General features: G+C 47.4%; 1 protein-coding gene across 17 annotated transcripts in view; it reads right to left on the bottom strand.

The window, feature by feature from the left end:
* Positions 1-2,226: 2,226 nt before the first annotated feature.
* PROM1 (prominin 1) overlaps positions 2,227-25,192 on the bottom strand; it is a 151,037-nt gene continuing 128,071 nt past the window's right edge. For 13 of the 17 annotated variants that reach the window (XM_061420877.1, XM_061420891.1, XM_061420878.1 and 10 more), the window contains 11 exons: positions 21,021-21,105; positions 19,050-19,196; positions 18,257-18,328; positions 17,478-17,570; positions 15,088-15,141; positions 14,410-14,490; positions 14,236-14,304; positions 10,503-10,595; positions 4,969-5,099; positions 4,410-4,487; positions 3,563-3,993 (listed from right to left, as the gene is read on the bottom strand). In XM_061420877.1, the coding sequence (XP_061276861.1) occupies positions 3,939-3,993; positions 4,410-4,487; positions 4,969-5,099; positions 10,503-10,595; positions 14,236-14,304; positions 14,410-14,490; positions 15,088-15,141; positions 17,478-17,570; positions 18,257-18,328; positions 19,050-19,196; positions 21,021-21,105 (958 nt within the window). In that variant the 3' untranslated portion in view covers positions 3,563-3,938. Of the gene's footprint in view, positions 3,487-3,562; positions 3,994-4,409; positions 4,488-4,968; positions 5,100-10,502; positions 10,596-14,235; positions 14,305-14,409; positions 14,491-15,087; positions 15,142-17,477; positions 17,571-18,256; positions 18,329-19,049; positions 19,197-21,020; positions 21,106-25,192 lie in introns of those variants that run through there. The other 4 variants (XM_061420887.1, XM_061420892.1, XM_061420888.1 and 1 more) reach the window with 2 other exon arrangements.

The following is a 25,192-nucleotide window of genomic DNA, read 5'->3' on the forward strand; positions in this document are numbered from 1 at the left end:
ACCTTGGGCCAGGAACTGGTACCAGTCCAAGCCCTGTTAGGAGCCAAGCCACACAGCAGAAGGTGAGGGGGCAGGTGAGACCCAAACCATCCCCCCAGCCCCGTCCATGGAAAAATTGTTTTCCACAGAACTGGTCCCTGATGCCAAAAAGTTTGGGGACCGCTGTTCTAAATGAAGCAGGATATTCTCCATCAGGGTGATCTGAAGCATTGCTTGGGCCAACCTTACGTAGTTTGGACTAATCTGGAAAGCCTGTTCAAATACACATTCCTGGACCTCATCCTTGGAGACTCTGATTGAGTGTATCTGAAGTGCAGGAAGAATTAGCCTTTGTGGGACTCCCATGTAGCTCAGTAGTAAGGAATTCCCCTCCCGATACAGGAGACACTGGTTCCATCCCTAATCCAGGAAGATCAAACATGCCTCGGAGCAACTAAGCCTCTGTACAACTATTGAGCCTGTACTCTAGAACCTGGGGGCCAGAAATACCGAGCCCACCTGCTTTAACCACTGAAGCCCAAGTGCCTAGAGCCCATGCTCTGCAACAAGAAAAACCGCCGCAATGAGAAGCCCATGACTGCAACTAAGTGTAGCCCTCCCTCTCTGCAGGTAGAGAAAAGCCCATGCAGCAGTGAAGACCCAGCACAGCCCAGATTAAATTCAAGAACTAGCCTTTTGTGAGCTCGCCGGGTGGTCCTTCTTTTCTCAGGCCACACTTTGGGTAAGACTGATTTATACTGAGTTTCATCACTAGAGAACACGGGACAGCTAGCCGGTGGCTTTAATTTAAAATGCTGTGAGTATGTGGTCTGTGCCAAAACCCAGCCTAGCTTGAGACTTTACTGCTGAGTTCAGTTTGCACTGCTCTCTGTAGGACAGAAATATAAGTCAAGTGATGAGTTGTGGGGGTAAGGAAAAACAACTTTATTTGGAAATCCCTTAGGCAGAAAACATGGTGGACTCTTGTCCCAAAGAATCATTTTAACAGTTATGATTCAGGCTCCTTTTATACTAAAAGGGGAGTGGGTGTGGCTGGTTTCTGCAGCTATTTGCTTTTCCACTTCTTTAAAAAACTATTTTTATTTAAATAAATGAAAAAAAATTTTTTTTACAACGTTATGTTGGTTTCTGCCATACCACAATGCCAAAGGCGCTGGGGTCCTTTGTTCTTGTAGCAGTCCATGTAGGTTTGGTCACAGTGTTCCTACAAACCTCCCAGCAAGAAAAATAGTTATCCTGTTCATCACTATATGAATGGCAGACTGTACACCTCGCAGGGTCAGAGCCTTGAGAATGGGATGTCTTGGGTGTTTCAGGCTATAGGCAACATTCTTTTACAAAGCGAGCAGAGTCAGCATGACTAAGCGGAGGCAACGGAGCAGGAAGATCAGAGCTGAAGGAGTGGATCCCACGAGCAGCCAGGTTTGTTCTCTGTAACAGTTCGCCTGTGCTGAGAGCCAGGAGCTGCAGAATCTGGGAGACCTGGATCCTGTGGGCTGGGCCATACTGCACAATCGCTCTGTAAGCTTCAGACCATCAAGTTTATAATTGGAACTAAAACTGCTGACCTCATGGGGATGCAGTGAGGATTATGAAGGGGACAAGTGAAAGGCCCAGAGCCTTCATAGGAAACAGACTTGCTAAATGTGGCATAGATTTTTAATGTATATATTTTTTAGAAATTCAACTGCAAGAAACCTCCCCTGATTCCCACCACCCTCGACTCCCACCCCCCATTCTTCTGTGTCTCATATACTCATCAAGTGGGTCATCTTGGTGTCCACCACTGAGACAGAGCTCCTAGGAGGCTGGACCTAGTCCGTTAGCTCACCCGTACCCCACCCAGGGTCTTGTACAGCACTTGGGATGGTGCAGATGGTCAATGCATATATATAGTCTGCTAGCTCCAGCCTCCAAGAAGCTCAGTGTCAGAGGTGGAAATCAAGATGGCCCATTTGATGAGTGTGTGTATATATATATATTATATATTGGGCTTCCCAGGTGGCACTGGTGCTAAAGAATCCACCTGCCAATGCAGCAGATGCAAGACATGTGGGTTCAACCCCTGGGTCAGGAAGATCCCCTGGAAAAGGCAATCCACACCAGTACTCTTGCCTAGAAAATCTCATGGACAGAAGAGCCTTCAGGGCAACAGTTCATGGGGTCACAGAGTCAGACATGACTGAGCACGCACACACGCACAAACACACACATAAATAAATCAGATGAAATGCATGTAGAAACTGTATTAGTAACTCTCAACCCAGGTTACACTTGAGAATTCCCTGGGATACATCTCAGAAATTCTGATTCAATTAATCAGAGGCTGTATATCTCAACGTTGGCTTTACATCAGAATCACCAGGCAAAAATTTTAAATCCACGTGCTCAAGCCTCATCCGTCAGCATCTCTTTGGGGAGGACCCAAGGATCAGTTGTTATAAAAAGCTCTCTCCTCGGAGGAACCCAGCTAGTCAGAGGGGTCTGGGCGTCACTAGGTCAGATGCAGAAGCAATTGACTGACACAAGCTCTGACACTGTCAGTCACGTGCTCTTAAATACAGACAAACTTTACAGATAAAACTAAGACAGGAAGGAGTTACTGTTTTGTACATGTCTAATAACATTTTTTATTTTCTGCCATCCTCGATTTTGGTGATTTACCTTAATTTTTGTGTGTCTGGTACAGCTCTCGTGTTCACTTCTCTGTCTCTTCGGCTGCTTGCTACGGATGTTGGGCGACTACGCAAGTTGAATAATATCCTCTCCCTACCCCCCCTTTTTAAAAAAATAATTTTATTGATTTATTTTTTTGGCCGTGCTGGGTCTTCACCGCTGCCTGGACTTTTCTCTAGCTGGGGCGAGCGGGGCTGCTCTCTAGGTGTGGCGCCCACGTCTCTTACTGCAGTGGCTTCTCTTGTTGCAGAGCATGGGCTCCAGGGCGAGCGGACTCCAGTAGTTTCGGCACACGGGTTCAGTAGTTGCAGCTCCCAGGCTCGAGAGCGCAGGCTCAGCAGTAGTTACTCACGGGCTTAGCTGCTGGATGGCATGGAGGGGAATCTACCCAGACCAGGGATCCCACCCGGGTCTCCGGCATTAGCAGGTGGATCCCTTACAACCGAGCCACCAGGGAAGCCCCTTCCCCGCCCCCCGCCTCCCGCCCCCACCCCCCGCCAACTTATGTCCACTGGTCTCAGTGAATGCTTGAAAATAGGTTGTTTGCAGATGTGGGCAAATGAAGATGAAGTCGTTCTTGCCTAGGAAGGGCCCTGATCTGATGACTGCTGTCCTTAGGAGGTGAGAGACACAGAACCCAGACACACCAAGGGAAAGCTCCAGGAGAAGACAGAGGCCGAGACACACTCTTCCTTGGGCTTCCTGGGAGAGCCAGCTCTGCTGACGTGTGGGTTTCAGGCTTCTGGCCTCCGCTAAAGTGGAGAAGACGTTGCTCTAAGTCAACCGGTTTGTGTGATGTGTTACAGCGCCCTAAGAGAATAATAGAGAGACTTCATTGACATCTGTCATTTGGGTCAATTATGCAATGAAATGATTAGAGTCATAATTGTGAAATCATTCTTTTATTGTTCACACACATATCTGCTATTGATACTCGTTGAACGTTCTCTAACTAGGGGTCCAAGCTCCCACTCGATGAAATGTACCAAAATTCCTGTATTGTTCCAAAGGCTAAGTGGGAATTAACAAATGTGCTACATATTTAAACTTTCATGGATGGCTCAGATGATAAAAGCACAACTTGTCAAAACAAAAAACCAAAGAACAAAAAACACCCGTGCTTTCCTCTCTTTGGCCACTGGGCACACATTCCCTGTGATCTCACTGGACTCTGTGAACGCCTGAAGGGAGGTTACTTTCCCAACATTTGGAATCGCTGCAGATCAAGAACTGGTCAAGTTGGATCTGTTTACAAACTCTGCTCAAATTGTCTGTGTGCCTTGTTCTACACGAGAACGGGTATTAGCATGTCTCATACTGTAACAGAAGAAATACACCAAAAACAGCACGTTATCATTAAGAGGAATTTACATTATGGATTACAAAGACAACTTAATGGATCTAAAAGGTATAGAACAATTTGTTACAGCTACAAAAAAAAGTTAAAAGGTATATTTACATTTCCTTCCCATTAAAAAAACAGAGATATAAACCACTGTTTTATCTATTAATAAATTTAACAGACAATTTTCATTCATCCCACAAGGATTTCTTCAGTATTCACCCTGTGCCAGCTCTTATTTTAAGAGGCAACAACCTTTATATTTATCTGGGTATATCTGTTACAGTTATGTAATTTTAATATTATTAATTCAATTTTAAAAGTTCATTCTCTAATAATAAAGCCCTCCCCAGTCTCATCTTGGGAAATATGGCTTTTAAAAACGGCTTACTTTGTCATGGGTACAGTTTGAACCATGGGTACAGTTTGAACCCTGGGTACAGTTTGAGCCCTGGGTTTACTTTGAACCCTATCAAATACAAAAAAAGGGAGATAATTACAATTATAGCTCAACAGTTGCACCCCCCGCCCCCACACACACATTTTTACTTTAATACAGATGCTGACAAAGCAAGTTCAGGAGAAACAGGTGTCAAGAAGGAGGTGACCAGAGTCAAAATGAACACAGTTTGAGCACAAGTTCACTAGGCACAGAGTGAAGGGTGGGCCACGGAGTCAGAATGAAAAGTAGTAAAAACAGTTACAAAGTAAAGTGCCAAGTCCCCGAGACAGAGGAACTGCAAAGAAGAAATAAGAAGGCTGATTAAGACAGTTGAGATGAGTAAGCAGGAGGAAAGATAGTTAAGTGTAAGAAAATCTTTACAAAGGAAACATCTGATTAGGGGTGACCCCCGCCACTTTAAAAAGCAGTCGAGTTCAACCTCATCAGAGCCCTTTTTCAACAAGTGCTTGGAAGGTAGCGCCACTCAGAAACCACCGTAGCCTCTTACTTGTTCACTGGCTCATCCTCATACACATCTTCAGAATACATTCGACGGAAGTACTTAGCCAGCTTCACGGCAAAAATGACAGCAGGAAGTAAAAGTATGGTCGCTTTTCCCACGCCAAACCAAAACAGATTCTGGGGCAGGGGGAGAAAAAGGAAATCAAGAGGATTAGATGCTTAAAGATGAGAAATGAAAAACAACACTGGTTTGGGGGGAGGGGAATTTAATTTTGCATTTTTTTTAATGAATTCTAATTTCATGAACTTCAGATGAGCCAACTACCCGCTGAAGGGCTAACCTATTATTCTAGTTCATTCCGTCTATCTGAAAATCTGGAATTGATCCTCTTGTTGTATTTATTTTTATAAATGAAGCACAGATGCAGAAAGCTGGAGAAGCGAGATTAAGCACTGAGGGACCCAAAACAACTGGGAAGGGCCCTCCTCGGTGGCTCCCCTTTGCGGCCGGCCACAGGCGTGCGACTGCGTGCAGACCCGGGCCCCAGTCCTTTTCTGAGCTGTTTTCGTGTGATGGTGGCTCCTGAAACTTTCTGACTTTGCTCTGCATCTGAACAGTGCGATGATAGCATCTCTTCCCAGGACATTATTGTGTGAGGAAAACAGATGCAATGATTTTGTGCACACGAGGCTGCCAACAGCATTCCGTGATGAAGTTAACCAATCTTGAACAACAGTCACAGGCTGGATTCAATCCTGTTCTGAGAAGCAACACTAAAGCATTTTCTAAAAGACAGCTGCTGAGACTTCCCTGGTGGGACTAAGGCTCCGGGCTCCCAGTGCAGGAGGCCCGGGTTCGGTGCCTGGTCAGGGGACTGAAAGTGAAAGTGAAGTTGCTCAGTCGTGTCTGACGCTTCGTGACCCCACGGACTGCAGCCCACCAGGCTCCTCCGTCCGTGGGATTTGCCGGGCAAGAGCACCGGGGTGGGGCGCCATTGCCTTCTGCATATACACACTACTATATATAAAACAGCCGACTAGAGTCACTGTGCTGTGCCGCAGAAACTAACACAGCACTGTAAATCAACTATACTCCAATAAAAAATTAATTAAAAAAACATTTTAAAGTTTATTCTACCACACACACACACAAAATCAGCTAATACCTACTGAGCAATTGCTCAGGGCAGGCACTGGCCAACACGCTTTCCATGGATTTTAAAATTTAGATTCAATCTTTCAGACTAAATTGAAAGCAATCATATGTTCTATTTTAATCCTAGTGTTTTAAATATTGCTAACTAGTGGCTTTACAATATAAACTAGTGGAAGGACAGTATTATGGAGTCAAAAAAACAGGAATGGATAAAAGCTTTATTTAATTCCATAAGTCACATGTGGTGATTCAAAAAATTCACCACTATTCCGTTTCAACACAAAACAGCTAGCTAGGCATCTCAAAACTGATTTCAATATAAATGCAACTTCATTCAAAGGCACTAGATGGTCAACTTCATTCAACTAAACTCAATACAGAGATTTGGCATTCCAACCCCTTGTCCCTCTGCTATCATTTATCATTTCTAAGATTCTGCGATTCTGCCTAGAATCACATCAACAAAACAATCACCATCAACAAAAATATTTAGTCACTTTAAACCAATAAAAACCATCAAAGGAAGATACACCACCAGAATCATTTAAACCCCATTCAAAATGGTTGGGTCAAAATTCCTGAAAACTATTATCCTTTATAAGAAAGAGACTGTGCCGTTTATCCAGAATATAATATCTCTCCTTACTCTAAATTACAGACGTATCTCTAAACTCCAGAATATCTCTCCTTACTCTAAATTACAGACATAATAGATTTCTGGCTATCCCCTCAAAACTACGTGTCATTCTGCTACACAACCATGAACAATGATTTTGCTCGATAGATACAGACATGGAGATCTCTCTACAATATACTGTTGAAATAAAAAGCAGACTGCAGAATAACAAATATAATGAATTCCTTTTTATAAAAATATACATATTCAAGGCAGGCAAAAAAGATGAAAAAAATAAATACCACAATTAAGACAATAGCCCACTTAGGTCAGTGGCAAAATTTTCGAGTGTTCCTTTACATATTCTGTATCACCTTAAAATATACATATGCATCCTATATTATCTGGCCTTTTTTTCAATAAACTTTTAAAAAAAATTTTTTTTTCAATAAACAAACTTTTAGATCCCACTATATGCCTCGACTAAGAGTTTGCATGTCGCAACTAAAGATCTTGTGTGCTGTGAAAAAGACCTAGCACAGCTAAATAAATAAATATTAAAAAAAAAAAAAAACTTATGGCCCGCTGCAAATTAAAAAAAAAAAAAAAAAAGATAGCTGCCAACATTCCTAAGTCACACGTCACATAGAGACCTCGGTTTTCATCTTTTCAGGAGAGTCTCAAGTCAGACCTCACAATGCCGAGCCCTGGTTCCCCCAGGACGTCATCGCCTGGAGCTAAGTGCTGGTTCTTCCTTTAAGTGGGCCCCCTGTCCCCAGCTGGCTGCAGGCCACACCACTAGCCCTGGCAGGCATGCCACCCAACATTATTAAGCTGACCCACCAACCAGAACTGACAACGGCCATGTATGACCTGCACGGCCCTGTGGGTACCACACACCAGCCAGTGTCTGACATCGGCCTGCTTTGTAAACCTACCACCTGCCGCCTCCCTGTCTTAGGATAATGCTGGAACCCTAGAGTGGCCCGCCCCACTGGTGGAGAGGAGTGGATAGGAGTCCGTCTGCCAGTGCAGGGGACACAGGTTCGACCCCTGGTCCGGGAAGATGCTGTATGCCTTGGAACAACTAAGCCCGTGAGCCAAAACCACTGAGCCCATGTGTTGCAACTGCTGAGGCTGGTGAGCCTAGAGCCTGTGCCTCCACAACAGGAGGGGCTGCCGCATCTACGTGAAACAACAAAGATTAGCTCCTGCTCCCTGCAACCAGAGAAAGCTGTGCAAAGTAAGGAAAACCCAGCATGGCCAAAAATAAATACATACATAAACATTTGAAAAAAACCACCACCAGACCTTTAGACCTCGGCCACTGCATTTCTGCTTTGTTCCTGGCTAGGCTTAGTGTCGGACGTGGTTCCATCACTTGGCCCAGAATTTCCAGTAAATCTGTTCTTCTTTCCCACACATTCTTTTATTGGTAAATTTCTACACTTTCAACACTGTTTTGAGAGTCTTTAGAGCTTTATGATGTAGAAGGCAATGGCAACTCACTCCAGTACTCTTGCCTGGAAAATCCCATGGATGGAGGAGCCTGGTAGGCTGCAGTCCATGGGGTTGCTAAGAGTCGGACACAACTGAGCGACTTCACTTTCACTTTTCACTTTCGTGCATTGGAGGAGGAAATGGCAACCCACTCCAGTGTTCTTGCCTGGAGAATCCCAGGGACGGCGGGGCCTGGTGGGATGTGCCATCTATGGGGTTGCACAGAGTCGGACACGACTGAAGCAATTTAGCAGCAGCAGCAGCAGAGCTTTATGACAATCATACCTTTTACTGGAAGCGCCTCAATCTTTCTGGGTACAATCAAGATATTAAAACAAACATGTTTGCCAGCCTGGAGTCTATTTTCCCAGTAGAGACAATAGTCAGAACTCTTCCTTCCCCTTTAAACCACCTTCTATAAAGCTCTTGCTTACAGTCTTCCTGAGCATCTTCCATGTCTCCCTTCCGGTGGTCCCCAATTATTTGGGAGAGGCGCCTGCTAGTTGGGTGATTTGACTGGCTGCAGGCAGGCGGTGGAGACTGGATGCCGGGAGACCAACTTGGAATGAGCCAGTCTAACTGAGGGCTGCCCTGATGAGGGCTTCAGTCAGAGCCGTCAGCAAGGGCTGGAAGCAGCCAACACAAGGGTACAAAGTCGGAAGCGGAGAGAAGTAGCCAGGAGGCCAAGGCGGGGGGGGGGGGGGTGATGTCTGCATCCATCCGGGGATGAAGGTTCATCCCTGCAGAGACACGTGGGCCAGGGAGATGGACGGATGGAGTGATGTGAACGCACGATGGCAGGCAGCTCTCGATCCATCCTTACGGCCTGTGCCAGGTACCACTCCTGATGACGGGCAGGCAGTAGTGACAAAAACACGTGCTGTAGGAGTCAAAGTCTAGTGTATGTGGTAGGGGACAGGTCTTAGAGAGACACACCACTGCCCAGTATAGACAGCACAGCATCTCTAAAAGCAGAGAGTCCCATGGGTGTGTAAACAAGCAAGGAGTTGGGAAGATCAGAAAAGGCTTCCAGGAAAAAAAAGATATATTTCAGCTGAGATCTGAAAACTGAACCTCAGCTCAGCTAATAATAGTGAACATTTATGGAGTGTGTTAATGTACCAGGGAAAGTGTCAAGGGCTTTCCATATCATCTCCCTCTGAAGCATCGAAACAAGCTCAGAAAAGTTCAATCATTTTTTCCAAGTCACAGAGTTCAGGAAATGTAGAGCTGGAATTTGAATTCAGAGTCCGTGTTCTCAGCCATTATATTCTAAGACCTAGAGGCGTCAGCTAGGTGGAGTAGAGGTCTGGAGGGGAAGAATGAGAGAAAGCGAACCTGTGTCTAGTTTCCAGGCAGAGGAAGTGACACAGGCAGGCCCTGAGGTGGGGAGGTACAGATGCTTTCAAAGAAATGAAAGAAAACAAGAGTGTCTGGAGCAGTCAACAGCATGATGCAGGGGTACAGGTGCGGCCAGTCATGCAGGGCCTCGTGGGTAATGTCAAGGACCCAGTGGTATTAAGAGGTCCTGGGCCAGCCACCGAGGTGCCTTCAGTGAAAGGAGGCAGAGGATGGACGCGTGGAGACATCGGTGTACAGCGAGGAGTGATCCGGAGCCAGGAATAAAACTGATGAACCTCGACTCACCGGCCCAATGGGAGCATCTCAAAGGCTGCTCACTCACCAGTTAAACTAACTTCGCTGCAGTTCTAGGGTTACATATAGAGCTTCACTAAGAGTCCTTGGAAATACTGGCAATCTGCACACCACTGATGTCCCTTTCTAATTATTTCAGACAAATGAAGAGTTTTCTTGGGACTTCCCTGGTGGTCCAGTGGTTAAGAATCTGCCTTCCACCACAGGGCATGTGGGTTCCATCCCTGGTCGGGGAACTAAGATTCCACATGATGCATGGTGCGGCCAAACAAAAAGATTTCTTCATGGGGGTCTCCTGACTTCTGTATATAAAATTCTACCAAGGAGTGAAGATAAGCAGGAGGACTATTAGTATCACAACAAATTCATCTACAGTTTAGATCTTAGGTCTTGAATTCTACGGCTGTAACAGACCCAAGCAGAGCCTATTATTCTCTTTTTAAATTTTTTTCTTTACTATTACCATTATTTGGCTGCCTAGCATGCAGGATCTCAGTTCCACAGCCAGGCACCGAAACCATGGCCGCTGCATCAGGAACAGTCTTTTTCCACTGGGCCTCCTGGAGCTCCAGGAGCCTGTTTTCTGTTATAGCATGAACCATCATTCGGGGAAAGCATCATTGTGTCTTCCTTCGAAAGATGAAACTCTTACCAGGGGGTCGACGATGTAGCTGCACAGAAAGACGTTAACAGCCGAATCCAGAGCAGTGGCCGCCGGTTTGCAGGCTGCAAATTGCTGGGTGATCTATGGACGTAAGAGACACAGGCAAACTTTGATGGAGCCACACCCACATAATCCCACACAACGTTCAGCTCTGGATCTCCAGGCCCCCTGGATAAGGAGCTGAGAGCTGGTTCTATGGATGAGTTCTACGACACGTGAAAGCATGTACTTGAAAACAAGATCCCAATTCTCTCTGAGCCTCGGTTTTCAGTTCCCTCATTTGTTATTTGTTTATTCCTTAAGTTGTGTTGGACTCTTTGAGACTCCATGGACTACAGACCACCAGGCTCCTCTGTCCATGAGAATTCTCAGGGAAGAATACTGGCATGGGTTGCCATTTCCTCCTCCAGGGGATATTCCTGACCCAGGGATCGAACCCGTGTCTCCTGCATTGGCAGGTGGATTCTTTACCACTGAGCCACCAAGGAAGCCTCCAGGAAAAAAAGGAGAAGTGGGTGGCAGAGGATGAGATAGTTAGATAGCATCACCAACTCAAGGGAAAATGAATTTGAGCAAACTCCAGGAGATAGTGAAGGACAGAGGAGTTTGGTATGCTGTAGTCCTTGGGGTTCCAAAGAGTCAGACACAACTGAGCAGCTAAAACACAACGCTTGTTATTTGGAATAGTCAGACCCAACCGGGTAGACTCTGGAGAGAATTAAAGAGTACACGTGGCCAGCACAATGTCTCAGTCTGAATTTCTTACCTGACCCCTTCATAATCTGACAAAGTATGTGGGAAGAAAATGGAAAGTTAAGTAATGAATACATGTACGTTTTACAACAGGGGTTGGCCAACTTTTTCTACAAAGGGCCAGAATGTAAATATTTTAGGCTCTGCAGGCTAGGCAGAGACATATCTGTTGCTCCACTCTGCCACGGTGGGGTGAAAACAACCACAGAGGAACAAATGGGTGTGGCAGTGTGCCGATAAAACTTTATTTACAAAACGGGCAAGACCTGCGGACCCAGTCTAAGAAGACAGAAAATAAGGTACTCATTACTGAGGTTAGAGTAAACAAGTTTAATGAATCACAGACAGATGCCCCAATCCCATCAGATTAAGAAAACTATATTCATTCGCTCAAAAACCTCTGGAGTGAGTACACTAAGCTATTAGATAGCTCTTCAGGGCAGGGGTGTGTCTTATTTCCTTTGCTTTACTGGTTGACTGACCTCCCCCTTATCGTCCACCTTTACATGACAAGGCAACTCATGTTATTAATAACCTTATGTTTCTCCTAGCTCAAACAAATCTGTATACTCTCTTTATAGGCTTTTTCAAAGTTAGTTTTATAAAAACTGTGGGAAGGGTGCATATGGACCAGTGGAACAGCACAAAAAGTCCAGAATTAATCCCACCCACTTAGGGTGAATGAGTCTATGACAAAGGAGGCAAGAATACACAATGGAGAAAAGACAATCCCTTCAACTAGGGTGCTGGGAAAACTGGACAGCTAGGCCTAAAAGAATGAAAGTCGAACATTCTCTAACAACATATACAGAAGTAAACTCAAAATGCATTAACGACACAATTGTAAGACTGGATATTATGAAATACCTAGAGGAAAACTTAGGCAGGACAATCTGACATAAATCGCAGCAATATTTTTTGGATCCATTTCCTTAGACTCTGAGGCTCAGAGTAATGTAAACAAAAGCAAAAATAAACAAATGAGACCTAATTGAACTTAAAAGCTTTTGCACCACAAAGGAAACCATAAACAAAATGAAAAGACAGCCCATGGAATAGGAGAAAATACTTGCAAGTGATGTGACCAACAATGGCTTAATTTCCAAAATAAGTTTGCAGTGCTCAATCCAAAAAAAAAACAACAAACAACCCAATCAAAAAATGGGCAGAACACCTAAATAGACACTTTCCCAAAAAAGATATACAGATGGACAACAGGCACATGAAAAGGTGCTGAACATTTCTCATTAGTAGAGAAATGCAAATCAAGACTGCAAATGCGCTATTAACTCCCACCAGTCAGAATGGCCGTTATCAACAAGTCTACACATAATAAGTGCTGGGGAGGGCGTGGGGCCAAGGGAGCCCGCCCTGGACTGTTGCTGGGATGGAAACAGTGCAGCCACTGTGGAGAACAGTACGGAAGACAGTACTAAAGACAGAGCTACCGTCTGGTCTCGCGACCCCACTCCCGGACGTATATCTGGAAAAGAAGGAACCTGAATTCGAAAAAACTACACCCCCCCATGTTTTCAGGAGCACTAAGGACACTCGCCATGACGTGGAAACAACTTCGTCTTCCAGGGATTACGTGTGACCGCCGTGCGGTCCCTTGTCCAGTGAGGAGACGCAAGGAGGCGATGGTGGTGAAGGCAGTGCAGTCCTGACCCCCCTGCCTACCCTGGGTGTGCCCGGCGGGCCAGCACCAAGCAGATCCCGAGGGCTTCAGCTCTGGGGGGTGGGTGTGGGGGGCAGCGGAGACCTCAGGAAGCTGGGCTTTGGAAGAGAGGCGGGTGGCTGGTCTAGAGGGTGGGGCCCTGGGGAGGAGGAGGTGTGACACGCCCAGGGCATCATGTAGAGACAGGGGTGAAGGTTTCCCAGAATCAGATTGTGGCTGGGATGCGGGGTGAGTCAGGAGAGCAGGAGGAGGGCGCTCCGACAGTGAAGGGCTGGGAGCAGAGCTGGAAGGGCTCCTGGTTGCTCAGGGTGGCCTAAGTCTCCCCGCCTTAGACTTTCCGGGGTTCCTCTTGGCCGGCCGCCCCTCCCCCAGTGACTCAGCTGTAAGCCCACCCCCTGTGGAACAGTCCTCGGTGGGGACGGGCCCAGAGGCCAAGGTGACAAAAGGCACTTGTGAGATGCTAAGTTATCCACTGGCCGTGTGCTGGGAGCAACGTGAGCCGCTGGAAACTTCACTCTGCTCCTCGACGTCTCTCGACCAACCGATTCATGGAGATCCAGTTTTGTGGACTGACTTTTGTCCATAACGCATCCCCAGGGTAAATCCTAGCTCCCTGTACCTCTGAATGTGAGTGTATATGGAGAAGGGGTCTTGGAAGAGGCAATTCAGTTACAGTGAGGTTGCTAAGACGGCCCTGATCCAGCAGGACCACTCTTCATATTAAATAAAAGAAGAAGAAATTGGGACACAGACTCATGCAGAGGGGAGACTCTGTGGAAACACAGGAGAAGTCACGGATAAAGGCCTTAGAAGAAACTAACATGCCCACACTTTGAACTTGGACTTCCAGCCGCCAGAATCTTGAGAAAATAAAACTCCTGTTGTCTAAGAACCGAGTCCACAAATACACCAATGACGTGTTAACTGCAGGTTCAGTGCTGCCCAAGGCGTGGACAAACCACAGCTGCAAATGGCCCCGACAGTAAGGAGCTCATGGTTCAGCAGGGGAGACAGTGGAGGCGGCCAGCATTCCTAGAGCAAGGAGCAGAGGGAGCCGGGGTGGGGCGGGGTGGGGGTGTAGGACGTGGGGGTCAGCCGTCCGTGACGTGGCCCCGGGAAGACACCCAGGGTGGGCAGCGCTGGGGTGACTTCCTATGGTTTCCTCCACTCGTGGCCCCTAGGCTCAAGGTTTACTTATCTCCTGTCTAATTTCTGAATCCTGGTTTTATCCTAGAAAATGACTGTTCCCAGACACAGCCCCCTTAGGTCCATCAAAGACACGCCACTTACGGCCATCTCGACCCACTGCAGATAACGTTCAAAGTAGCTTATTATCTTATTCCCGAACTGCTTACTTTCCTGGAAAGACATCAAAGAGCGACAAGACCGTTAAAATGACTCCACCACTCCCTAGGGAAGCACGAGGCTATGGTTGCACACCCCCCTCCCGGTATGACAACTTACTTCAACAACAACTTCGGACAGCTGGCTGGTGAGAAAGTCCTGGGTAGAATTCAAAAAGAAAATGGTGGTGGACACTCTGACCTGCAAAACACAGCAACAGGAGACACGGTGTCAAGAGACACAGGGCTTTCATCAGACAGTTTGTATATCGATGCAAATACAGCTCACGCAGCCCCAGAGCACCCTGACTTGCCAGTGGAGACTGTACTAGCAGTTCGTGGTTAGTGATGCCCTCCCGGCTTTGGCTCCCAGGGCATGGGTGTGCGTCCCCACTCCGCGATGAACCTGGCAGAGGGCATGTGGCTGGGCTCGCCCTGTGCCAGTTTCCCAGTGAGAATGGAAGCTTGTGGGCAGAAGGCCGTGAGGTTAGGAGGCTGTTGTGGAGCTGCAGTGTCTCTGTGAGCGTGGCCCACGGCCGCCCACATGCGCACTGCCCACGCCCACACCCGGCTTCCCGCTGAGCGGACAACGATGTGCCAGGATGCAGTCTGCGCTTACAGAAGTCTTTTAGAAAGGGGAGGATGGGGAAACCCAGTCCGGTGTTTCAAATGGGTGGATAACTGAGGCTTGATTTTACTTAAAATAACTGCCAACTGCCAATAAGACCCAACACCACTGAAAGTCCACGTGTACTTTTGTAACAAGACCCCAAGACAGAGAAGGGAAACACATCCTTACCTTCAGTCCACTGGTCCTGTACTGAAGCCCCTTCATTTGCTGGTGCATGGCGTTCTAGTGAACAAACGTATTTCCCAGTAAGTGAAACCAGAAGATCACATGATCCTTGTGTCCACCCCCTGCCCCTGCACCCCCACGCCAAGTCAGCCATCAAATCTGACCTTACTCTGTGACAGTTTCATTCAAGAAAAAAACACCAGACACGGGGAACGATATGCACCTCACGTATCTGGGTATAAGAAAATTTGAAGAAGAAAACCAGAATACATCTTCTGGAGCTCTGATGGGCAGTTACTCACGTGTGACAGAGCCACACGACCCTTCTGAGGTGGGTTGTTCAGAGTAAAACCTGCCCTACAACAGTGGCTTCATTTGCCTGGTTTAGATGAGTGGTTGGCAAACTCTATCAGTTCAGGGCCAGATAAGAAGTATTTTCGACTTTGGGGACCACGCTCTGTCCGAATCTCTCCACTCTGCCCTTGTAGCCGGGAGCAACCACAGGGCATCTGTACACAGGACGGGCCAGGCTCTGCTCCAGGAGAGCCTTGCTTCTAATAAACAGGCAGCAGGAGGGACATTCCCTAGAAGCCCCGTGTTTCTGACTCCGCAGTTGCGCTGCTGGGGACCTGGCTTCGATCCCTTGCTGGGAAATAAGATCCCAAAAGCCACAGGCCGTGGCCAAAACTAATTAATTAATCAAGTAAAAATCAGGCAGCAGGCTGGGGGCATCCAGGGGCTACAGTTTGCAAAGCCCTGCTTTAGGTCATAGGTCAATATCTATAGAACAGCTTGCCTAACTGTAGGTCAGCACAACTCTGCAAAGGCCAAGGAAGCCTGTGTCTACTTGAAGGAAAGCATTTATGGGACATGTCCAAACAAACTTAAAATGTTAACAAATTTGTGCAGGGCATAAAGTACAGCACAAAGAGAATGGTGATGAGCCCAAACCCAAATGAAGAAAATTCTAGAGGACTTTGTGAATTAGAAAGTCAAGAGGGAACATGAAGAGAGAGATGATAAAAACTGGTTCTAGAAGGTTCTAAAGTCAGAGTCAAGCCAACGAATAAGCTTCTTCAAAGCTGAGCAGGCTGACTCTGGAAGCTGGTTCCCCTGGTAACTGCATACATGACCCCCCGCCCCAAGCACACATCAAGCATAATAATAACGGCTCCTGTTTGCAGAGTCCCTCTGGGATGTCAGATCCTTCATCTCCAAGAGCCAGGTAACAGTGAGGCAAGGACCCCTCCTCCTGCTTTTAAACAAGAAAAACTAAAGCTACCAGTCTTGGGAGAAGCAGAAGCAAGACTTGAAATCAGGTTGACATGTCAAGAGCTTATGTTCCTTCTCTGCTTCCTTTCTGGCATTTAAGAAAGAAGCCAGTGGGTAGTGAGAATAAAAAGAAAGGAAGGAATTGAGAGAGGAAGACTGACAAATATACAACCCACAACCATGGGTAAAATAGATGGCTAGTGTGTGAAGTAGATAGCTCCCTGCTGTATAGACGGGGAGCTCAGCACAGTGCTCTATGGTGACCTAGATGGGTGGGATGGGAGTGGGTGGGCAGAGCGCTCAAGAGGGAGGGGATATATAGACAGGGACGGCTGACTCGCCTTGCTGTAGAGCAGAAACTAACACAACACTCTGAAGCAACTATTGTTGTTGGTGTTCGGTCGCTAAGTCATGTCTGATCCTTTTGCAACCTCATGGACTGTAGCCCTCCAGGCTTCTCTGTCCATGGGATTTCAGAGGCAAGAATACTGGAATAGGCTGCCATTTCCTTCTCCTGGAGATCTTCCCAACCCAGGGGTGGAACACATGTCTCCTGTATCGGCAGGCAGATTCTTTACCTCTGAGCCACCAGGGAAGCCCAAAGCAATGATACCCCAATTTTTAAAAAATTAATTATTCATAGCCAAAAAAAAAAGGAAGAGAAAAGTGAGAAAGTCGGATGGAAGAGAGGAGGAAAGACAAGGGGAACACGGAGTAGAGCTAAATGCAGACGGAAAAGATGTCGCATTGCCATCACGTATGTCGTGGCAAGGTGTGAACACGGAGAGCTTGGTAAGAATAAACTAGGAAGACCGAGCCCAGCACTTTGCCACCTGCATGGCTTAGGGGAGCCTTTTAAGGCCGTGAAAAATGAGAGCAAAACAGGTGGAGGCAACCGCGCATTTAAGCTGTTCACACACAGATAAGAAAAGGAGGTGTGAACATTGAAAATGTGTCCTCTTCAAAGCCCAGCTACTATCATTTCTTTTAAAAATCGCTCCATTTCTTAGCCTGAGGTTAACTGAATTTGACCTGTGTGTGAGACGCAAACATATCACTGGGCTAGGTGAAACGGACTTTGCACAGGTCACGGTGAAATGGCAAAAGGCGTAGACTGTTACCATTGAATTCTGCAGAGGAACGACCTGGTTCTCATGGATATTTGTTAAGGTATCTGTGTGACTTTTCAAGCTGGTTTTCAAGTTTCCTGAGGGCTACAAAGAAAAGACAGTAAATAAACATTATTATCTCCTTCCAGACTCTGGAACACTGTCTCTAGTTACCGCCAGACACACACGTAAAGCCCTTCTTATATGATGATGGGTTTGGAGGGATGGTCCTGAGATGCCCGTAGTTCATGGTGTGGACAAGAGCCAGACATGGCCAGGGCACGGAGCACTGCCCCCCAAGCCCAGGGTCCTGGCCACTGTGCTCTGCTTCAGGAAAGAGACCAGGTGCAGCCATTCGCCACCAACCAGTAGAGGAGCTGGCGACGGGGAAGCTTGAAGGGTCTGAGGCAGTGTTTGCCCTTCCGTATCCACTCATCCTTGCAGCCGTAAAGCACGTGGGATCTCGCTCCCACATCCAAGTTACCATTCCTTCTAATACGCGTGCACTGGTGCTGGGCAGTGGAGGGGGGATGGTATGAAAGCAGACCAGTGCTAAAGCAATGGGGCTGGGGCCAGCCTTGGAACGCTGCCCTGGGAAGCTTCACAAGCTCATGGACGGTCGGGCCACACGGCAGCGGCCACTGATGGGAGCTTTTCAACAGGCACAGAGGGGCATTTTTATACCAGGGACACCTGTGGCACAGGAACCTCTTCCATGGCTCCTCTAGGAATGGTATTGACCTTCATCCTCTACAGCAAGGACAACCTTGAACAGGATCGCCTGTACTCACCAGCTGGTGGGCTTTTCTTCGGAGATTATTTGCAAATGAGATAAGATTTACTCTCGTGGGACTTCTCTCGGTCTACAAAGAGGTGTAGAAAACTGTGTTATGGAGATGGGATTTTTAAACCTTGACCTGTAACATGCAGAAGGAAATGGCACCCACTCCAGTACTCTTGCCTGGAAAAATCCCATGGACAGAGAAGCCTGGCGGGCCACAGTCCATGGGGTCACAAAGAGCTGGACATGACTTAATGACTAACCAACAACCTGTAACAAGCAACAGAGTGAACGTGGGTCCATGGACACAAGGTAAGCAGACACCCCTGTATTCTTATCTACATGTGCAAAGCAGCATAATTCGTTTTCAACCGTAAAGAGAGACAAAGTATTGGTACCTGCTGTAAAGGACATGAATCTCAAAAAACTTAGGCTACGTGAAATGGGCCAGTGAAGGGCATCAGACAAAAAAGGGCGCCCCACTCATATGAAATATCCAGAATAGGTAAATTCACAGAAGCCAAAATGTGGTGTGAAGGTTGCCAGGGGCTGGAGTGGGAGACGGGGAGCAATTACTTACTGGGAGCGGAGCTTTCTGTTGAAGGTGATAAACACGCATTAGAACTAGTTAGAGACGGTAGTCGTGTAACATTGCAATTATACTAAATGTTAGTGAATTATTCAGTTGGTAATAAAAGAGTTAATCCAATGTTGTGCAAATCTCATCTCAGTTAAAGAAAAACAAAAACAAAAGACAAACAAAAAAACATGCAAAAGATCACCCAGGAACACGCGGGTCTTACCGCGTTCAAGTAGGCAGCATAGTCTATATCGTCTATTCCAGAAGATCTGAGATCCATAAGGGTTTTCATTCCTGTTTTATCCAGCAGTTCTATATCCTCAATTCTTATATTCATATTTTCCAAATTACTATTTATGTCTCCAGTATGCTGCATAGTTTAAAAAAAAACAAAAAATTAGTAAGTCCACTCGTCTCCAAAAATGTCACCGACTTAATGCTTTAAAGGAGCAATAAAATTACTCAAGCCAAAAATAAATACACATGCACCTGACTGGCATGTCTTCCTCGTCCCCGAGTCTTCCCTCCCAGCCCTTCCCCAACTCCCAGCCTTCCTCGCTGGGCCCCAGACCAAGCACCATGTGAGGGCCTGGGATGCAAAGCAAAACCCTGCTGCATCTCCACCCCCCCAAAGATCTCAAAGTGAAGAGGCGGTACTGTGATAAAGGCAAGTGAACTGCATCAGGACACGAGCCTTGCAAGGCAGGGGGCTGGGGAGGGCTTCCGAGAGGAGGTGGCTTCTGACCAAGTCTTAACAAACAGAGATGATGAAAGGGGCTCGGCGGGCTGCTTTCCAGGGGAAGGAGGTGGCATGCCCTCGACTGGGTACTAGAAACACTCCAGATCATGGACATGCGGTTGGTGACTGTGGGATCTTGTGTGTCCAGGGGGCACTGCTCATCATTGAGAAAATGGCATCATGAGTGGGTGAGCAGAGGGCATCCCTTTGGGGCCTGGCTGCAAAATGGTATTGTATTTATGAGTGCATGCAAGGTATGTCTAGAGAAGAGAATACGAAATTTGTACACAGCTTTCAAATAAGCCTCTTGACCTCTGAAGACCCTCAGGTCATCCTGACCTCATGGCACCCCTTTGGTGATGCCTCCGTACAGAAGCCGTGGGGCTTGGGGAACCACCTCTTCCTTTGACTTTCCTTGATATCTGCTTCTGTGTTGGAAGCCCAGAAGGCACCAGCTTCCTTAGCTTCTTTCCTACACAGCAGAGAAAGCCAGCAGGCCTCTAGGCATGAGGGAGTGGGCACCTAGGCTAAGGCACCGGAGGCCTGGGCTGCCGGAGCCCCCTCACCCCTCCCCCCAGCCAGTGTGCTCTGCAGGGGCCTCTCCTTGGAGCCTGAAGACTCCAGATTCGGCTGTGGGCTTGGGTAAAGGAGGAAAAGTGGTCATCCATTCAGTCTCTCTCCATCCTTGCTGCCATGCTGTGTCTTGCCAAGGGCCCACCTAGGAGGAGCCCTGGGGTCCCGCCACCATTCACACAGAGTAAGGACTCTGTGGGCCACAGTTCTTGTCCCTCATCAGCGATGTGACGGAAAAGGATGGCTGGTCTGGGAGAATCAATACCCCGGGAAGCAAGTAGGGTTTGTGCCTCCAGGGACTTTGACATTCAGTAAGCTAAACCATTTCCCCGTGAAGGGTCTGCAGGGAAAACCCTGGAGGTGCTTTTGTTCCATTCACAGGAGAAACTCATGTCTCAGAAAATCAGCTGGTCAGGGGTGATGCCAAGGTCTTGGAATTAGATAGACATGAGGTTTGCACAGCCTTGCAAATGTACTAAAATCATTTCAAATGGCTCATTTTATCTAATATGAAATCCACCTGAAAAGAGAAAATGGGGACCACTGAATTTGGTAAAGAAACATGTCGATTTCCTGATTGGTCCTAATTACTCACCTTTGTTGGGGAAGGAAATGGCAACCCACTCCAGTACTCTTGCCTGCAAAATTCCATGGATGGAGGAGCCTGGTAGGCTACAGTCCATGGGGTCGCAAAGAGTCGGACACGACTGAGCGACTTCACTTTCTTTCTTTCTATAGTTGCTTTTGGAGAAGGAAATGGCAACCCACTCCAGTGTTCTTGCCGGGAGAATCCCATGGACAGAGAGGCCTGGTGGGCTACAGTCTATGGGTTTGCAAAGAGTCGGACACGACTAAGCAACTAACACACACACACACACTCACCTTTGTAATGTTGAGCTGTTCACTGACATTGTAGATGTGGTCGAGCTTAAGTGTGGCATAAAGTCCTTTATTTTCTTTGCAGTCACTGAGGGAATAAACAGAGAAATCAGGATGCAAAAGGGCAGTTGTGGCTACCTCTGTCCGCTGCGCAGGATGGAGAGAAAGGTTAACCGTCCATTTTTGTTCAATCTGTGAATATGGACACGACGGGGCAGCTGGGTGTCAATGCAGTAAGCCGCCACCAGTGTCCCCAGGAACCCCCCGGGGGGCCCACCACTCCTGATGCCTTTCCCCCTTTTCCTTAACGTCCCATGTTTGGCACAGATACAAGGTGAAAGGTGAAAGTGAAGTCGCTCAGTCGTGTCTGACTCTTTGCAACTTCATGGACATAGCCCACCAGGCTTCTCCGTCCATGGGATTTTCCAGGCAAGAGTACTGGACTGGGCTGCCGTTGCCTTCTCCAGGGGATCTTCCCAACCCAGGGATCAAACCCGGGTCTCCCACACTGCAGGCAGATGCTTACCCTCTGAGCCACCAGGGAAGGCCACAAGAGGACAGGTAAATACTACAGCCTTAGTGCTCTGAGTGATAACGAAGTTTACAAATTGGGAAGACATAAACTCTAACCTGAAAAAACCAACACATGTCAGAGAGATGTGTATTACCAAGCATTATCTTTATTAAAAGATTTAATAAATATTTATTAGAAGACTCTATCGGGCTTCCCTGGTGGCTCAGTGGTAAAGAATCCACCTGCCAGTGCAGGAGACATGGGTCCAATCCCTGATCTGGGAGGATTCAACATGCCATGGGCCAACTAAGCCCATGAGCCACAACTACTGAGCCCGCGTGCCCTAGAGCCTGTGCTCTGCAACAAGAGAAGCCGCTGCAATGAGAGGCCTGTGCAAGGGAACTAGAGTGTAGCCCCTGCTCACTGCAGCTATAGAAAGGCCTGCTCAGCAACGAAGATCCAGCACAGCCAAAATAAATAAATAAAATTATATAAAAAACTTTATCCACTGACTTCCTGGCAGTCCAATAGCTAAGCCTCTGCACAAGGGCCCAGCGGAGTCAAATAAAGAGATAAATTTGTTGTTAGTCAGTTGCTGAGTCATGTCCCACTCATTGCCAACCCATGAACTGCAGCCCACCCGGCTCCCCTGTACTTCACTGTCTCCTGGGGTTTGCTCACATTTATGTCCGTTGAATTGGTGATGCTATCTAAACATCTCATCTGACATCCCCTTCTCCTCCTGCCTTCAATCTGTCCCAGCATCAGGGTCTTTTCCAATGAGTCAGCTCTTTATATCAAGTGGCCAAAGTATTGGAGCTTCAGCTTCAGTGTCGGTTCTTCTAATAAACATTCAGGATTGATTTCCTTTAGGATTAACTGGTTTGATATCCCTGCTGTCCAAGGGACTCTCAAGAGTCTTCTCCAGCACCTCAATTTGAAAGCATCATTTCTTCCATGCTTAACCTTATGATCCAGCTCTCACATCCATACATGATTATTGGAAAAACTATAGCTTTGGCTAGACAGACTTTTGTCAGCAAAGTCATGTCTCTGCTTTTTAATATGGTATCTAGGTGTGTCATAGCATTCCTTTCAAAGAGCAAGTATCTTTTAATATCACAGCTGTGGTCACCATCTGCAGTGATTTTGGAGCCCAAGAAATAAGACCTGTCACTGCTTCCACTTTTTCCCCATGTATGTGCCATGAAGTGATGGGACTGGATGCTATGATCTTAGTTTTTTGAATGTTGAGTCTCAAGCCAGCTTTTTCACTCTCCTCTTTCACCCTTATCAAGAGGCTCCTTAGTTCTTCCTCACCCTCTGCTATTAGAGTGGTATCATCTGCATATCTGGAGAAGGCAGTGGCACCCCACTCCAGTACTCTTGCCTGGAAAATCCCATGGACAGAGGAGCCTGGTAGGCTGCAGTCCATGGGGTCGCTAGGAGTCGGACACGACTGAGCAACTTCACTTTGACTTTTCACTTTCATGCTTTGGAGAAGGAAATGGCAACCCACTCCAGTGTTCTTGCCTGGAGAATCCCAGGGACGGGGGATTCTGGTGGGCTGCTGTCTATGGGGTCACACAGAGTCGGACACGACTGAAGTGACTTAGCAGCAGTAGCAGCAGCATCTGCATATCTGAGGTTGTTAAATATTAAAAAAAAATAAAGACTCTATCAAGCCCCTTCCTGACCATTTCCCTCCACATTTCCAGGGTTGAGCTCTACCTAATAAACCTACGGTTGGACTAAGGGTAGGGGACAGGGAGGGGCTGGCAAACGTCCACTTTGGCTGTAAACCTAACTTGGCCTCACCTCTCCTAACTTCTCTGAAACGTGGCAAATGCCTTCTCGAGTGAGCTCACAGGGTGGCCACACCCTTGCACATCCTTGCCACCCAGATGACCTCATCCTGGGTGCCACTCCCTTGTGCAGCTGCCAAGGCCCTGCGGCCCCAAGGGACGCCTGGGAGAAGAACTTTCCAGAATCCTGGGAGGGGTGACGCTCCTCTCTAGGGAACCTCAAGTAGGCTGGCGTTGGTGATACACTGACCACCAGAGGAAAGACCGGAGAGTTCCACCGGAGCCAGAATCCCAAAAAGCTTGCAGACGAGGCCGAGAAGCTTGGCTTCCTTCTCTTAAGCCTGGTGAGGGTTTCATTCATTGCATTCATTGGAGTGCACAGACTCCAATGGATTGAAAGTGTCTTCCTAGAACATGCTGTTGAGAAGGCTCCTGTGACCCTCTGGGCAAAGCAGAAGACCCCAGGTGATGAGCAAGTCTGCCATGGGGGCCGGGTGCCAGGCAGATGGACCCCTCTGCTGCTTACTCACTGTCTGTTTCCCTGGAAGTGAGGGGAGCTGGTGATACTCAGCTGACTATGATCATCCTGCTGAAGTGACAGGAAGGGGACCGAGTGATCACAGAGGCCCTGGGGGTGGAGCCGGGCTGGCGCCCAGGCAGTCTGATTCACGGCCTGGTCCTCAGGCTACACCACTGTTGGCCCGTGAGAGACTCGGACCTGATGAGAGATTTTTGCATATGGAGGGCTGGGGACGTCTTTCCGGCTTCTGCAAGATCTAACTCAACTTTTATGCTAACTAAAACAGATTGCTTGTGGCCTGTCAAAGAGACATTTGTATGTCAGCTTACATACAATGAAATTATGAAAGAAAAGGGTGTACTGACCAGGAGAATGTACCCATCAAAATAAAGATTAAATGTTTCCCTCCCTGGGACATCAATGCTGGTCCTCCCTAGGTGATAAGACCGCCTTCCAGGTGCCAAGGCCATGCTGACTTGCTATATATATGCTGATCTGTTTTTGTTTTTTGAAATCTTTAATGCATGTATGCCTGACTTATTTAATGTTACTTGTCCTGACAAGATATAAAACTGTGCTCAGAGCCATGGTTTCTGGAACAACTCCTCAGAGCTGTCTGAGAGGCTATCTCCCTGGCCAAAGTCCGCAGTTTGGCTCACGCTGAAGGAGGAAACAGAACAGGTTCTATCTTGAGAGCAGGACTCCATCTTGGGCCGGACTGTGGACTTTGAGCTCTATGCCCAGAATCTATGGAAAGGACATACCAACTGGAAAACCAGGCCCCTGGAAGCAAGAGCCCAAGGGCTCTCCATCGCTAAAAGAATACCCTAATTATCTGTGTAACTGAATAGAATCATACATTCTACTATGCTTATTGGGGTATGACCACAGGCCTATTGATAATTGTCCACTGTTAACTACCTAGGCTTGGAGAAGGCAATGGCACCCCACTCCAGTACTCTTGCCTTGCAAATCCCATGGACAGAGGAGCCTGGTATGCTGCAGTCCATTGGGTCGCTAAGAGTCGGACACGACTGAGCGACTTCACTTTCACTTTTCACTTTCATGCATTGGAGAAGGAAATGGCAACCCACTCCAGTGTTCTTGCCTGGAGAATCCCAGGGACAGCGGAGCCTGGTGGGCTGCCATCTATGGGGTTGCACAGAGTCGGACACGACTGAAGCAACTTAGGAACTACCTAGGCTTAAGGCATATGACTCACGGGTTAACTTTGATTGTCAGGGAATTCGGGGAGGTGGGTTTGTGAACATACACTTAGGGTATATAAGGTTTTCACAAAAACTGGTCGGGGTCCTTGGCTAAGAGGAGACTCTGC

Source organism: Bos javanicus, chromosome 6, assembly GCF_032452875.1.
Source record: "Bos javanicus breed banteng chromosome 6, ARS-OSU_banteng_1.0, whole genome shotgun sequence".
Lineage (NCBI taxonomy): Eukaryota > Metazoa > Chordata > Mammalia > Artiodactyla > Bovidae > Bos > Bos javanicus.